The following is a 17,441-nucleotide window of genomic DNA, read 5'->3' on the forward strand; positions in this document are numbered from 1 at the left end:
CAGTCCAGGCCCCAGTTCATACAGTCTATTTGTAGAAACAAAGCTACAAAAACAGCCTGTTTTGATTTCACGAAAAAGCAGGTTATATTTACATATATCCACCTATTGAGCCTACAGAACCTTAGCCCCACCCATTCATGATAAAGTTATGAGTGTTTTAGCCCAGCCTGCTTCATGAATGAAACACAATACAGGACAGCCAATTGGAACGGAGCTCATTTTCATATATCACTCCTAAAGGCTCAGTAACAAAAACAGCCGGCTTAATTCTGAGGGATAAAGAGAGGTTGGAAAATGGTTGTGCAAAAATAAACTATGACTGGTTTTGGTGCACAAATCCACACAAATGTAATAAGCAGGCCTCAAAATACAAGAAAAATGTAGGCTATGGGCCCTTTAATGTTTAACCTGGAATTACCTTAATGTATATTAATTTACAAACAATTATTTATGAATAATGTGATTATAAATAAGTATCATTTTTTCAAATGATGTTTGGATTATAAAATATAGATAAAATACAACAATATATAAAATGATCAAATGTAAAGTTGTATAAAATTACACTGGATTAGGAATTGTTAGTTTTGGTAATCAGTACTTAAAGCTTATTTGTTTAATTGGTAACATGACAATGTATTCATTCCAACATAAAACGTGCGACAGTGATTTCACTCCTGCTACTGATGTGTAGTCAAGGGACGTTCAGACACTAAGGTCATTTTGAAGAGCCGTGAATTATGAATAAAGATTTAATACACAAGAATTTGGGCCTGTCAGCTATGCTTCAAACATTAAATTAAATATACTGAGATCATAGATTGTGTATAGCAATGAACGACACAGAATTCCCATATACATCCTGAATTTTTATTGGAACATTTTCTTAAAACTGTTTAAAAATATACTTAGATATAAAGATGGTGACTAAATGTTGTGAACAAGGGGGTAAACAGCTTTAGATTTATTCAAAAAGAAGAAAAACTGTTGTTCTGGACCCCACACTCATGTATGAAAGACACAGGCAACAGAAAGTCACTGAAAGGGTAGAGACACAAAAAATTGTAGCAGCGACCAGGAATCAGAGAAGACATTCTCCAAAGCCACTTACAGTTATACTGATTTGCAAAAGGCCTTCTTTGTAAAGCCCATACTGATAAATCGTGGAGCTATTTAGAACTGAGAACGAGGCTTTAAACCGCCAAGCCCACGAGCACCTCTCAAAACAAAGATGCAGTAATGTAAATCCAAACAAGAGAAACAGAGACGCTACTTTCTGTGAAACTTGTAAAATACAAGGCTTTTCAGCTCCTTTGGTCCATAAAATCAAAGTGTGCATATTGCAAGTTAATCAGCCGGGGGAAGGAGCCTTGTTTAAAAAATGATTTATCATTCAGTGGTGAAAATACTGCCTGCATCTTTAACTTCAGGTCAACGGTAAAGGAAAAAAGGAAATGAAGTGGCATCCAACATAAAACAATTAAATGAATGGAAGATATGGATAAACAAGGAGGGAAACTGTGACCACAATAAAGCAAGAACATGGCAGGACGGGTAAGATGGAGTAATATCTGCAGTGTTTCACTCGCCCTTGGTGACCAGATCCTCAATATAGGCATCCAGTTCATCATCACTGCTGATTTCAATATCCTAAAGGAAAACAACCAGAAATCATCACTAAACCTAGATCATTCAACCATGTCAGCATGTCTTATGTGTGAGTGTGCTTGGTGGTGTTAATGCATGTCTGTGTGTGAGTGAATGCAGTAGTTCAGACCTCCTGGACTTTCTGCAGCAGTGCGACGATGTTGGTTCTGAGCTTGCGGAGCTTCTCCTCAGATTCTCTGAGCCTGGCCTCTGCTCCGCTGCTCTTCTCCTCCACAGCCCGAGCTCGAGATTCGGCACGGCTCTGGTATGAGTTACACAGACTCTGCAGCCCTGCCTCATATTGCTGGAAATACTCTTTCTGCAACCAACATGACCACACAACATAGTTACTGCTGAACTGGCACAAACATGCAAACCAAGTGTTATACGCTAAGAGAGGAAGTGTGAAAATGTACAGATGACCACAGCTCACAGTTCACTTCAGGCATTTTCACACCGGGCAGTACGTTACAGCACAGCATGTTTGCAAATCCAAACCCAGAACTATCCATACCCTGACCGGGTACCTGTATCTGTTTCCTCTCACGTAACAGAACCGTGAAAGTAGGCACCGTTCTCTTTAGCTTGTGTGGTCACATGATTTCTCATGCAAATCTAACATTAAGAGTAAACAACAACCAACCAAAAAGAGCAACAATGGAGGAGCTTGAAGTTCTGATTTACCTTTTATTGCATTATGTTCTATGTGAGAGTCAGAGACACATTTTGGATAGCTAGTGTTTTTTTATTTTTAATTTTTATTTTTTTTTAAATATATAGTCTTCTGACTCGATTGAGACTGCGTGATGATTTTGTGATGATTGCATTTGCAGCATTGCTAGCTCCAGCCATACATTTCAGCTCGGCATGTTTAGCACCCTGGCAAGAAGGCTAACTAAGTTCTGTACAGTTCACTAGTAAATAGAAATGATAAAATGCGTGCTCACGGATTTGCAACCGTAGTGCACTGCCTGGCGTGGGCAAATTTCCCCAGGCATATTAGAAAATTATAAAGTGCTCACAGACAACTTAGCAGTGTTCAACACACTGTTTCAATGAATGCAACAGAATGGGGACACTTATCTTTAAGAATGTTATATACTCACAATGGGGAAAGCCACAAGGTCCTCAGCACTCATTGTGTTCAGAGAGTCTTTTGGGATTCGGAAATCAGGTGGGAAAAAGTACCGCAGCAATGTCCTACAATGAACACACAGTGTAATGCGGTTAAGTCGGTGCAAATACAGAAAAACCTCATACCACAATTTACTTGAGTCACACTGTCATCGTTTCAATAAAGAACTGAAACCAGTGAAACTAAAGCAGATGTACAAGGACATACTCGTGCATGTCCACTTCTACATACTCCCACAAAGATTCACATACATCTATCCACACCCACCTCATCATGGTGACAAGGCCCTCTGTAGTTTCCCTGCTCGGCCCGCTCTGGGTTGTATCAGGTTCAGCTGCTGTGGGCGGCGTCACAGACCGTGCTGGAGCCTGATTAGTGTCTGGACTCCGTGATTCTGGTGAAGCAGGGCGCATGAGGCGGACATCATCACTGCCTTTAAACACCCTAAAAAAGTAAACAAACAAATAATAAATAGAAACCGTAACAAAATAAAACATACAGAATGCATATCAGAAGATTTTAGTTTAGTTAGTTTATCCATATAATATGACTAACAATAGATAAATATCATAAATTACTTTCATCTGTATGTATGTGAATTCATACCAGCGGTCTCTTGGAGTGTTCATGGGGACATAATCAAACTTCACTTTCCAGCGCACACTCTCTTTCCCCGTCTCTACTGCAGTCACTCGGCCAGTGAACCACTCTCCATTCACCTTCGCCTCCACCTGTATGCCTTTATCTGAGAAACACACAGACACACAAGTACTACTTAGTTACTACAAACCAAAAAAATTTTACCGCATACATGTTTTGAAGGTTTTTGAATTTGTATTAAAGCACAAAATATACTGTATTAATATTGCTACCTTTATGGGCATTTTTCACAGCATCTTGTTTTAAATCTTCTTCAGTACTATTGCTGACTTTCTGTGGAAGAAAACTCGATTGGTTTAAAAATGCACGGAATTAGTTTCTAAGCTTGTAGCATATATTACCCACAAAGAGGTCTAAAAAATGTAAGGTAGTTAAATTAATGTACCTCTGTGTTGTTTGCTTGTTTGGCTGGAAGGACCTTCTTTTCTACTGCTCCCTTTCCACGACTCTGAACAGGTGCCGCCAGTTTGGACTTTTTGGGTTGTGGCTCCTCCTCCTCTTCGCTCTCTTCCTCTTCCTCTTCGTCATCTTCTTCTTCCTCCTCTTCTTCCTCTTCTTCACTTTCTTGCTCTTCTTCATCTTCTTCTTCTTGTGCTTTACCCTTCTTGGCACTTCCTCTCTTGCTAGATGGAGTTTGTCTGCTGGCCGTCTTTGTGGAGGACGGCTGAAACCAATCACAGACATACCATTTCTCACTACTAACTCCAAAAGCTCTATACTGAGTTTCTACTGCTCATCTCAACATATACAGAAAAGGGCTAGAGTTCAGCTCAGTTTGGTGATTTTCCTGCTCTAATATGCTCACTAAACCTGGTAATTAGCTGCTGAATTGAATTAAGTGTATCTGAGCATGAAAATCACCAAACCTGGCTGGAATAATGCCCTCCAGGATCTTATCTTGACACCTCTAAAATGACAGAGTCAAAAAACAGAAATTGTGCTTGCCCTGCAATTCAACATGCAATCAACTGAAACTCTGCTACGCTCTGCCTTGGTCTATGTTGTTTCATACTCACTGTAGTGCGGGTCTGGGTTGCGCTCCTGCGAGCTGGTGGCTTTGAAGGTGGAGGTGTTGCCACAGCTCTAGAGGTGGGTTTTACTGGTTTGGGAGATGGGCTGGGTGTCGGTTTGGCTTTGGCTGGTGGGGGGGGAGCAGGAGGCGTTCTCGTTGGACGTGAAGGAGGTGTAGGTTTAGGGGGTGGAGTTTTAGCTGCAGGAGACTGACTGACTGCTCTTTTGACCACGGCAGGAAGCGGAGGTGAACGTGGTCGAGCTAGTGTGCGTTGGGATGACCGAGTAGCAGTCTAGAACAAAGGCCAGTTGCGTCAGTTCCAATCTCACAAACCAGTTAAACAATCGTCCTCTCTTTCTCACACATGCACACATACACATGCCAGTTAATGAATTGTAAAACATAAAAAGCAGTACCTGTGCTGTACGCTCCTCCGCAGGCTTTCCACTGACCTCTAGAGGGAGCCGTTTCACATCTGCTGCTGACTTTACTGTTGAGGTTTTCTGTAATGGATGCATTAGATTAAACTAACTGATAGAGCAATTCACAATGTAAAACTATATTAGATAAACAAATTGATGAGTACCTGTAGGGCTTCTAATTTCTCCTGCTGCTGACGGATTTTCTCAGAGAGTTCTTTCTGTTTGTCTTCTGAGGTTTTCGTGTCTTTCTTCAAGACACCAATAGGTATATTCTGCTTCTGCTCAGGGGCATCACACCTGAGAGAGGGAGTGAAGAAGGATCAGGTTGTAAGTGAAAGCCAAGGAGAAAAAAAACAGAGTTATAACAATATGTGTTGAGAATACGTTCTCTTTTCTGTACCTGTCCTGTGCTCCATCAGGGTTCATGAGACAGACCCAGCTGTCTGGGTAACGCTTATCCACAGCATCCATTTGAAATGGCAGTGTACGCCACTTCAAACATTTATCTGAGAAAGAGAGAGTGAGTGTAAGGGAGAAAGAGGAATTGTGGTACAGAGTGAAAGAAACCATTATATGTAAAGAACTATAAATGTGTTCACAACTTGTGTAAAACAATGTGAGAGTACATATATATGCACTATACCACAAGTAGGTATGTGCTCTTACCACACTGTATTGTGACAGGAATCTCCATGGCCCTGCGTCGACGGAACCTGACATCATTTGAAGGTGTAGCATTCCAGTTGGCTGACAGATACCCAAACTCATCCCAGAACTTCACAATGCCTTTCTGGGCTGTTTGGTGAATGAAACATGATCAGTTGATTGCTTTGGGAGAAATTCATGACATCTAGACTAGAAAAACTGACATTGACAAGCTGGAAAAATGCAAGTGAACACATACACACACACACCCACTCTCTTACCTATACCAATATCCTTCCAGTACTGAGCTAGGTAGTCTCCCATTGCTCTGAGTAAATGTCTGTACTCTTTAGCATCTGCAAAGTCTTGTTTGTTGTGTGTTGGCTCCAACACAAGATAGGGAACATCTACCACCCCTACTACTCCACCACATGCCCTGAAAGATTTAGAAACACAGTAGTCAACCAGTACCTGATAACCAATATGCCAGATGATTTTTCTAGTTTCATGTTTCTAGTCCAAATTGACTGATCTCAGCATGACTCAATCAGAGCCGTAACATTAGCCTAAACAGCCACGTAAGGCTTTCTGGCAGACTCACATTCCTCCCTCCAGCTGTGGCCCGGTCTTCTCATACATTTTAATGAGCCGACTGCAGTTGTAGATGAACATGCCGTCCTGGTCTCGCCTTTCAATATTCACACCGAAGATGAAGTTCAGCTCTTTGGGCTCCTTCAGCGCCCTGACACAATTGATAACAGTGAAAGTGAGACTCAGTGCTACATCAGGCAGTGTTAATGTAGATGATAATAATGGGGCAAAAAGCTGATTGGGAATGTTTCAGTAAAAGGCACAGTCTGAATATGCACGTCTTAATATGTCTATTTCTTTGACTTCTAGAAATAGGTGGATTTTGTACTTGTATTTGTGTGTGTGCATTACTTCTGTTTAGATGCGTATATGGCTTGTTTTCTGTTAGCTTCTGCACGTAATGCTGAAGCTGAATCTTGGGCCTTCCTCAATGCAGCCTGAAAGCAAATAAAAAAGAGAGCAAGATTTTACTGTTTGTCTAAATAAACTGATTCTGTCTGCATAATACACCTTAATACATCTGCATAATACACTGCACCTTCACGTGATCCTGCAAACCTCATGTGGCCACATACACTCATCGGCCACTTTAGAAACACCTGTACACATACATGTACAAGTCACGCACTTATCCAATCACCCAATCAAGTGGAAGCAATGCACAGAGTCATGAAGCGACAGGTCAAGAGCTTCAGTTAATATTTACATCAAACATCCAAACGAGGAAAAAAACGATCTCAGTGACTTTGGCATTGCTGTTGGTGCCCAACGGGGTGGTCAGAAGAGAATGGCTATACTTGATTAAGGCGACAGGAAGCTACAATAGTTTGAATAACGTGCAACGGGTTCAACCTTGTGAATGGGTTGCAACAGCAGAAATTAGGAATCTCAGGCTGCACTGGGCACAGGCTTGCTGCAACAAGACAGTTGAAGATGGAAAAACATAGCCTAGTCTGATTAATCTCAATTTCTGCTGCAACAAACAGATGGTAGACTGCAAATTTGGCATAAACAGCATGATTTCATTGACCCAGTCTGCCTTATGTAAGCAGTTCCAGCTGGTGGTGACAGTGATGGTGTAGGAAATTCTTTCTCGGCAAATACTGGGCTCCCTAACACCAAACAGAGCATTGTCTGAATGTGACAGCTTATCTAAGTATTGCTGCTGACAATGTGCATCCCTTTAAGGCCAAGACTTTAATCTTCTAATGGGTACATCCAGAATGATAATGCACCTTTTCACAAAGCACAAGTCATCTCAAACTGGTTCCATGAACATGACGATGAGTTCAGACCTTTAATGTCCTCCTCAGTCATCAGATCAATCAAATAAAGGACATTTGGCATGTGGTACAATAGTACATAAACAGCAATGTGCAGTTTACAAATCTGTAGCAATTTTGTGATGCACTCATGTCAACATGGATCAGAATCTCTGTGAATTGTTTCCAGCACCTTGTTGAATTCATGGCATGAAAAATTCAGGCTACTCTGAGAACAAGGGGAGGGGGGTTATTAAGGCTGGCCTATATGAACATTCTGTGGCTGATACTGTTACTGAGTTAAAGGGGCAAAAAATTCTGATGACCAATAACATCAGTCGATATAATTTTACAAACAAAAAGTGAGGACTGCAGGTAAAATGCAAATAAAAATAGAAATAAGTGATTTATAAATGTACTTTCACCTGTATTTGAACAAAAACAGGACAAAAACAAAGTATTTAATGTTGTATCTTATCAAAAAGAGCAAATTAAGACTAGGACCACTGTAAAATCTTCGAAAAACAACCAGTTAATTATGCTTAGATATCCAGCAGCTTTCCAGCATCCTGGAAAGACCTAGTCCTTTATTAGCAAAGATGGGTTAAGGCTCGCCACTTTGCCAATAATGCATCAGCCTATAGTCTAACAGTTTAAGAATAATATTCCACAGCCAGGGATTGCAATGATTTGAGGTATTTCACCCTCTACGGTGCATATTATCATCAACATCAACACGAAAAACCAGATGCCCATGAGGTTTGACCCCTCAGACAGCACTTATTAAAAACTGGCACATAATGGATATCACCACATGGGCTGGGGAATATTTTGAAAAAAACCTTATGTATGTACGTGTGTATGTATGTATGTGTGTGTAAATATAAACATATAAATAAAGAAATGTTGGCTGAATTCAAACTCATGACCTTACAATGACAGGGTGAGGCCTAAGATGTTTTTTTTTGTCTGCTAAGGAGTCCGATAAGTCATTCCTTGCTTAACAATGTAACAGCACAACACAAGCTAAATTTGTAATGACTTTTTGGGCTCCCTAGCAAAAAAAAAACAAAACAAAACAAAACAAAACAAGAACCTCTTAGGTCTCTCTGTCATTGTGAGGTCACAAGTTTGAATCTTGGCTACCAAAAGTGATTAATTATAGTTGCTGTTGTTGACGACACCAATAAAACTGCTAGTCATCTATTTTGAGCTATATTACTCATGTGGCTCTGCAATATATATTAGATGGTACAGGTACCTCTGTGGGCGCAGCGCTTGAGGCTGAGATTAAACTTTATGGAATACTTATTACTAGACCTATATTGGCCAATGTGAGTGAATTCAGGGAACCTCTTACTGCTACGTACAGTTCTGTGCACAACTGGCTAATGCAAGACTAATATACAGCAGGTGGTTGCAAGTTCTCACCCTGGCCTCTTTGGATAAATCATCACCCAACTTTAACTCCAGAGCGCGAGCTTTACTCTCTGCTTCTCTGGCCTTCTCCTCCGCTGCAGAAACAAAAACAAAGCAATAACTTTGTAAGCGGACATAAATATTAATGTTGTAGTTACCACATCAGCATTACAACGCTATACTATATAGCCAAAATATGTGGACAACGCTCCTAATTACCAAGTTCAGCAAGTTCAAGGGTTTCAGCCACACCCACTCCTAACACGTGTATAAAATCAAAGATCTGGCCATGCAATTTCCATAGAGAAACACTGGCAGTAGAATAGGTCATAATGAAGAGCTCAGTGGCTTTAAATGTGACTTTAATAAGACGCCACCTTTGGCACACATCAGTTTGTGAAATTTCTGCCCTGTGTTACGACCCAATACTCCTTAACCCCTGCTCGCTGTCAAAGGTCCTACTTGGGAAATAGTTAAGGACATAGGGCGGAGCCTCACTGTCCCTATGTAAGGTAAAAGAAGTGAGAGTGAAACCTAAGCTGGCGTATGCTATCGACCCAAGCTACTGGCCAGAAAACCCACCTGAGGAGACACAAACACTCTGGCATTTCGTTAGACTGCAACCTCGGAGCAGTATCTTCTCGATTGTTTACGGCCAGCTTTGGGGTTTGGTTGGCCTTCAATATTGTTCAGTTTTGGTAGTCCTGGCCTGAATCATCAATCACCATCCCTAACACTAGAGCTTCCTAACATCTGCTAGATCTGCCCTGAACTGAACTGTGAAGTGCTAGTCAGTGCTAATTTTGCAAAATGGAAGCGTCTAGGAGCAACAACAGCTCTGCCATGAGGCGACAGACCACACAAACTCAGAGCAGGGCTGCAGAGTGCTAAAGTGTGCAGTGTCTATCCTCTGTGGGATCAATCTGGAAGAAATATCAGCACAAGAACTGTGCATTGGGAGCTTCATGAAATGGGTTTCCATTAGCTTAGGCCTAAGATCACTATACACATTGTCAAGCGTTGGCTGTAGTGGTGTAAAGCATTTCACCACTGGACACTGGATTAGTGTTCCCTGGAGTAATGAAACATGCTATCTAGCAGTTAGATGGACGAATATAGTTTTAGAGGATGCCAGGAGAACGCTACCTACCGGAATGCATAGTGCCAACAGCAGTTTGTTGGAGAAGGGATAACAGTCTGGCGCTGTTTTTCAGGATTTGGGCTAGGTCCCTTAGTTCAAGTGAAGGGTATTGTTAATGCTACAGCATACAAAGTCATTTTAGACAATTATGCTTCCAACTTCGTGGCAGCAGGTTGGGGAAGAGCCTTTCCTGTTCCAGCACAACTGTATCCCTGTCGTGCTGCAAAACTTTATGCAGGCCACTGGAGTTCCTGATCCCCTGATCTCTACCCCAATGTACACCATTGGGATGAAATGGAACGTTGACTGCACGCCAGGCCTTCTCATCCAACATCAATGCTTGACCTCACAAATGCTCACACAAGTGTGATGGCCAGGTGTTTACATATTTTGGCCATATATTGTATTGACTAGTATTTTTTTTTCCACTTCTGGCTTGGGATTGGACAGCTGCTCCAGAGAGGCATCTCTCAATGTACTCACCGAGTTTTGCAAGGTGATCAGCTTTCTTCACTTCTTGTTCTGCACGTGTTTTAAAGCGTGTGGATGTGTATTTATACATCCTGCAAGACAGCAAACACTGAGTTTGTATACATATTTTTTTTGTTTCTCTACTATATGAGTATACAATACATGAGTGAAGTGTGTGTGTGTGTGTGTGTGTGTGAGAGAGAGAGAGAAATGTATGTGTACCTAGGGTTATACAAACAGCAGGACAACCTCTTGGTCCTCACTTTGTGTCCCTGAATGAATATTCTCATCCTGGGATCAATGTAGAGAACAGCAGCATAGGCACGGAACGACCGCCTCTCAGGCTTTCTGTTTCAAAAACACAGCACAAGCTTTACAACTCAAGCATGACAACTATAAAGAAAGAGATGGAAAGAGAAAGAGAGAGAACAAATAAAAGAACGGAAAGAGAGGAGGGTATTGGAGTTACTTACACTCCCTCTACAGGTGTCCCTGCCATGAGTATGTCTTGGTGATCAGTCTGCACATCCAACTCAGGCTCTCTGTTGTCCATTAGCTTCAGATTATAAACTATCACCAGAGTACCTAAAAACGTACACTTAAAGTTTAATAGACCAGATTATGTCCAGTTCATGGGAACACTGTAAACTGAGAATGTAGAAGTCATACCACTGGCTCCTTCAATTTTCTTGAACTGCTGGAAGAGCTGCTCCTCACTCTTGAAAGGAGAGTATTTGAAGATAAGCTCTGTCTCGATTGCATACTTCTCTGGGTCTTGAGTAAGGGGCTGCTGGGTTTTCAGATCCCAACTGGGCAAGGGAACGATGACCTACATGCATGTTAGAATAAGAAGACAGAAAGGTTATTTCATATTCTGTGTGGTGGTTATTCTCTATCAGTTAACCCTGTCCATATATATATATATATATATATATATATATATATATATACACACACACACACGTGACTGAGATTTAGCAAACTGTGAGGTCAACTCGGACATTTCTTGGCTGTTGCTTGTTGCTCAGACGTTGCTTCTTTCACACACATTCATACCTCATCCAGCCCCTCCTCTTCGTGAAAGGTCCGTGACAAAAATAAACATGTTAATTTGTCATCTTTCTTTGTGAAGAGGATGAAGTCTTTGCCAATTCGCATTGAGCCACTGAAAGAGATAATAACATTATGTTAACGAAAAAAACATTTCTGAAAATATACTTGTATATGTACTTGTAACGTGGCATGTACAATATTCGGATATCTCTCCAGCTATAACGTCTCAGAACTTAATTTGTTGGGCCTTAATCGACTCATTAGGACTGGTTAGGCAGGTCAAAAATTTTCAATAGGAATCGTCAGCTTATTACAATTTCAGAGCATAATAAATTCTCTGACTCTTCAAACTTCGCACTAATACTCAATAACAATGAGCTCTTCTAAGCATTTGGTTAAAGATCTGAAAATGAAGCAAAGTGATGCCTAAAAAGCTAAAAAAAAATTAAAAAAAAAGATATCAAATCTTTTTTCTCAAGGCATTTCCTACTCAAAATTCCCACTCTCAGAAATGGAAGCTAAGATATGAACAATTTTGGAAGACTGAGAGAACCCTCAGACAGAACTGTGTTTGCTGGCCAGAAAAGCAAAGCAAAAGATTTTTTTTTTTCTTCAAAACTCTAACATGTAAATTGGCCAGGGATGCCCAAAATGTTGCATGCAGCTGCATGAATAAAATATATATATATGTATTGGCAAATTCCACATTGCCTTTCTTTCATTATGTCCATACATTTCAATGACATGAGTATGTATAACAGGCACTTACGACTTCAAACCATTTCCATACTGGCCAATGTGAGTGGACTCAGGGAACCTCTTGCTGGATTTGCCAAACTGAATGACGTGTGTTGCTTCACCTATGCAAAGGCAATTACTTTAATTCACTAGAATTTAATTCTGATGTGTGAGCTGAGCTGTTGTAATGTTGGGATTTGTGGTTTGATGGATTAATTAGACAGATTTTACTATACTTACTGGGGTCCATGCCAGTCCCATCATCCAAGAAGCAAAGCATAAAGCCTCCACGAAGGTCAGGTCTTTTCTCTGAATTTCCAAGATTGGTGAACATGAAAGGAGATACAAGTGATTGGCAATTTTTTTTTTAAGATTCCAGTCATTCGGAAACTTTTTCACTTGTTCTTTTGAACATATTCCTGCATGTTTGTACAGGAATTTGTGCGTGACAACATTATACAGTACCTGTATATATGTCAATCCTCGTAGCATTTGCATCTCTGTAGATGAGGAAAAACAGTGTTCAATTCCTGCAATTCCATGACTTCAAGCATTTCCAGTATTTTTTTCATAACTATATCAATAAATTAACCAAAGGAAGCAAAGGCTGATACCTTGAGTTGTCCACAAGCTCAGCCAAAGCGCCAAATAGAAACTCATGTGTTGTCCTGTTGGCATCAGTCACACAAGACATTGTTTATTAGAACTGCTGAGTCATTCACTCACTTCACTAGACAAGCATATCTACAATACATAGTGTCTCTAGCAAATATGATGAAGAAAAGGCAGGTTGTTGCCGTCTGTAAAGTCGGATACTGATGAGCAATCTGTATAAGCTGTTTTCTAAAATGCAAATTAATTCTTGCAACCACTATAACTTTCCGACTGCTGGAACAGTATCATCATCAAATGGTATGTGTGATAACTATGTGCTTTGCTGTGGAGTTTGGCCCTGCCAATTTTCTCAAGCTTTTGCATCAATTTGTGTGTTATATTGTGTGATCTTTCTGTCATTGGAAATGATTAGACATGCAATCATTGGGTGTGAAACATTAATTGCCTCAAAAGGCAATTAAACCAATTATGGTATAAGCAGAGCCAGCTACTACAACAACTTCTAAATATCATGTCTAGTCTGGCTACCCTGCCTTACCCTGTCAAGAACACTGTTTAAGACTCAAGACAAAAATGAAATTCACAGCAGTGCAGTAATGCAGAAACCACTGGTGATCCTCGTTTTTGTGGATGGTTGAACAGAAAATGAGTCTTTTTGGGTAGAGACGAGAGCCTTTTCATTTCTGAGAACAATCAATGTTGCCAGAACACTGTATACTGTAATGGTTCAGTATAGCAGTGGAAGTCTCATCGTTTGGGCTGTATCAAGAATTCTGCATGAGAACAAGACAATTAGTTTTTAAAGCACAGCCAGGTCATAGAGCTATCCTAAAAGGCTAAGCTGAAAATCAAATATAAAAGTTTTAGGACAGCCCTGGCATACTGTTCATGCCTTAGACCTTCTGGAAGTGTTGGCCTGAACTCCTCAAGATACTAAAGACTAACCAGTCATCACTGCTAAAGATGGCTGTAACCAGTAAGAATGTGGGCAAATACTTTTTCTAGATGGAGTTCTTGTGTTTTTACATGAGGGTTCTTCATAAAGCTTGAACCAATTGTCGCTTTTTTAGACAGGAGAGCATGTTTCAATTTAAATCAGATATATGCAGAGAATGAATTCAGAACACAGGTATGATGAGTCTCATTGTCATTCATGTCTTTTCTGGGACTTATTGAGACGGTTCTTATTCACTACTGACACCAGGAATCGAAACTAGGTGTTAAAGAACCTTATTCAACCAAAGTTAAAAAAAAACTTACCTGCTATTATGTCTAAATATTTGATAATAATTAATGACAAAATGTGAAAAACTAACAGGCAAACACCTTTGCATGACACTTTTTACTCATTACTGTACAGAACTATTTTTGTGCTATTCAACACTAAACAGTATGTGTGACTAATGAAAATGTTATACACGTCTTATTAATGTCCAATGGTTTTATGGAAGCTATTTAAATGATGTTTTCATAGTTTTATTTCAATATGATTTAAGAACACAAAACAACCTTAAGTGTACTTTCCAATCTAAACATCGTTGCCCACCACAACTGGAGAGGTATTAGTTTTTTGATAAAATCTATTTGGTTTCAATTGTGTTGCAACACAGAACGCCCATCACTGAAAAGCAATACTGTAGTCCTGGCCATTTAAAAAAAATGATTTCAGTTCTAACTGATGACGGGTGAGGATCATAAACTAATCGCCAATTACATTTTTTGGGAATGTGATGTCATGACACAGTGTCTTATGGGTGATCCGCCAGCTTAATCTTTTTTTCCTACTTGCTTTCCTTTATTCTGGCTGATCTGTAGCACATGGACTCATTAGATATGCTGGCAGAGCTAACTAGCAAACTTTCAACATCATTTAGTGAGTATATTATGTTTGATTGCAGCTAACTAACAGCTAAAAGGTACAATGTGATGTAAGCTATGCGACAAGGCTAGTAACGTTAGCTGAAGTCCAACTGTCAATTAACATGTGTTTGTCTATCTTGTCTATCTAGAATATTTAGACTGACTGCCCATTTGGTGTAAACTTTGAGCTACATGTGATCTGCTTTGGATTTCTGTGGGGTTTAATACAGTACAGTACAGTAACTGGTTCTTTAGTTTGCTAGTTAGACTAGAGGTGTTGGCTAAAAGGCTAACTACAGTGAAACATGCTGATGGCTGACTGAAATATACCAGTGGCTGAATAAAATATGCCAGTTGCTGAGTGGTATATTCTTTATCATTTGAAAACTGCACATGGGCTTCGAATGACTTTAACATTCTGAATTACTCAAAAGAATAGGAGCTTAATCCAGCTAAGAAAAAGTCTTGAAAAAATGAAAGAAGTTGAAAGATTAACATATCCAAATCATTACTCCACTCTTTGTTTAAGAGTTTATATGGATCCACATCAATAATAAGGCTTATTGTATCCATATACCGTTGTTTAGCATGTGAACAGAAAAACAACCCTGCCAATATGTTGGAACAATCCTATAATGCAGCGCAACATGGCGTTGATTCCCAAGCCCTTCATGTGTCCTCTGTTAAAGTAGACAGCCTATATCAAAGCTCTTGATAAGGCTCTTTGAGTTTTCTTGAATTAATTGTCACTTAGCACAGCACCTTTGTGTTTACCCTTTATTTGTTCACATACTAACAATTATAAAATTATGATTACATTGTTACACTAGCCACCCCAGGAAACCATGGTGCTTTGAAGAAAGTCTTCACCCAGAATTAATATATTCAAAAACACCCTTCTGACCATATCTTACACCTGAAAAAGTTTTTTTTTTAAATATTACTTTCAAAATAACAAATGACACACTTTCAACAAGAGCAGCTTGCAGACTCTCCTGAACATATAATCTTTAAAACTAAAATCAGGTTTTCTAAACATTATCATCCTCTTCACACGCACACATGCACAAGTGAAGTTCCACAGGGTTCCGTTCTTGGTCCCATGTAATTGAAATGGTCAGTAAAATCTGCATGGGTTTTTAAACACACTGTCCAGACTAGCTTATTCTCTCTGAACTTCAGCATAACTCCTGATACAAGTATATGAAATAATTGACTTACATTTTTGAAAATTTGACTGAAAAACCAAAATACGCCCTTATAAAAGAACAAAATTTCTCATTAAGCTTTAGATCATGTAAGAGAACTCAATCTAGCAATCATTCACTCTTTCTCGCTCTCTCTCACTCTCAAAATACAAGAATACTTACGAGTTTGTGTGCAGGTACTCAAAGGTGAGCTGAGCACGGTTTAGGGCGCTATAATTTGAGTAGGCCATTGTCAAGCGATAAATAAAGAAAAGAACTCTTGGCAAACTGTGGACACCTCTCTCCTTTACATATTTTCCAAGTGATGCACCTTATTTTGGACTGTAGTTCTCCAGCACCTTCAACAGGACAAGACAACAGGGAAAAACTTGGTACCGTGTAGTCAAATTTGACACCTTTAATTACAAACCTGCTCTAATTCACAAATGTTGATGGCTATATTTGTTTTATAACTTTCTACACTTTTTTCCCTCCTTATGTGTGCGTAGCCCAGAACACAAAATCTTTCAGTCAGTAACCATATTGTCAATACGTTTCCAGAAGACTGTACAGTACTGAACATAAAACGCAGAACTACCACGTCAAAGTTAACGAATCTTAATGAATGTTGGTCAAGTTGCCATCTTTTGTCAAGCTATAGCTTACCTCTCTTCAAAAGGCCACTGTTCAACTAACTAGAATACCTGTTTTGCAAATGTAAATTACTGTTTATTTACTTTGGTATACTATCTTAAATGTTTCTTGTATTGTTGCTACAATGCCAACATATTGCCACCTGACACAATAGCTACTTCTGCATACCTGAAAAGGTCCAGAAATTAAATACATGACAGTTTATTACGTCTATTTGTTGTGTGCCAGAGGTGGACATCAGAACAGCTGGCTTCTACATTGTCAACATGTGTTCAAAGACAGCTTGAGCATGCTGCTTCCTCCCAGCGCTACGAGATCAATTCAATCATTCATGAAGTATCTCTACGGAGTAAGTTAAGCTGCATCATGGCCATTTTTAGGCGGGGTTAGTCCTGCATGGCATTTCAGTAACCCCTTCTGGCCGAAATACAGGCCATGCAGCAGGGCCCACTCAATGCAGTTTAAGGGACTACATAAAAAATCCTAACGTTAGTCTAAAGACTCACACGTTTACACCCATAGCTCTGGAGGAACCATGCTCATAGTTAGCCTTGCGTCCCTCACACTACATCTGTCTGCTCACATGGCGTTGGTCAGCTCCAATGGTCTACCATTTCTACTCTTGGTAATGGCTTATCCTCACTTGCAAGTAGCTAACTAGCTAGCTAACATTAGCTGACTAGAGTACTAAAATGCCTGTGTGCAGCGAGAAAACATAAACGTTATTTCAACGTTGCAAACCATTTAATCACCCAGGGCCTTCCGTGTGTTTCTATCCAGTGTTTTTTCTGCTGTGAGAAGTAAATCTTGTTTATTCCTGGTCCGAGAACATAAAAAAACACTCCGAAGGCCGCGGATATTCACCACACCAGCCTCTCCTCCGTTGTCCTGCGCAAAAACGCGTGAGAACGAAAACCGAAGGCCGGCCC

At 40.0% G+C, this 17,441-nt stretch overlaps 1 protein-coding gene across 2 annotated transcripts; it reads right to left on the bottom strand.

Moving 5' to 3' along the window:
- Positions 1-848: 848 nt before the first annotated feature.
- morc2 (MORC family CW-type zinc finger 2) lies at positions 849-17,423 on the bottom strand. Of its 2 annotated transcripts, none has more exons than XM_036576263.1 (27): positions 17,265-17,423; positions 16,042-16,217; positions 12,811-12,864; positions 12,662-12,696; positions 12,437-12,505; positions 12,228-12,318; positions 11,462-11,570; positions 11,075-11,234; positions 10,879-10,990; positions 10,628-10,753; positions 10,418-10,497; positions 8,806-8,888; positions 6,464-6,549; positions 6,123-6,263; positions 5,803-5,957; positions 5,543-5,671; positions 5,277-5,382; positions 5,041-5,173; positions 4,871-4,957; positions 4,459-4,746; positions 3,828-4,106; positions 3,655-3,715; positions 3,389-3,527; positions 3,050-3,226; positions 2,754-2,847; positions 1,778-1,966; positions 849-1,650 (listed from the first exon to the last, which is right to left on the bottom strand). In XM_036576263.1, the coding sequence occupies exons 2-27, from the start codon at positions 16,107-16,109 to the stop codon at positions 1,582-1,584; spliced, it is 3,120 nt and encodes a 1,039-aa protein (XP_036432156.1). In that variant the 5' UTR covers positions 16,110-16,217; positions 17,265-17,423; the 3' UTR covers positions 849-1,581. The 2 variants fall into 2 exon arrangements, with proteins under 2 accessions (XP_036432156.1, XP_036432155.1); XM_036576262.1 differs by having other exon boundaries at positions 17,254-17,423.
- Between the last annotated feature and the right edge of the window lie 18 nt (positions 17,424-17,441).

This window comes from Colossoma macropomum, unplaced genomic scaffold, assembly GCF_904425465.1.
Source record: "Colossoma macropomum unplaced genomic scaffold, Colossoma_macropomum, whole genome shotgun sequence".
NCBI classification, from domain to species: Eukaryota; Metazoa; Chordata; class Actinopteri; order Characiformes; family Serrasalmidae; genus Colossoma; species Colossoma macropomum.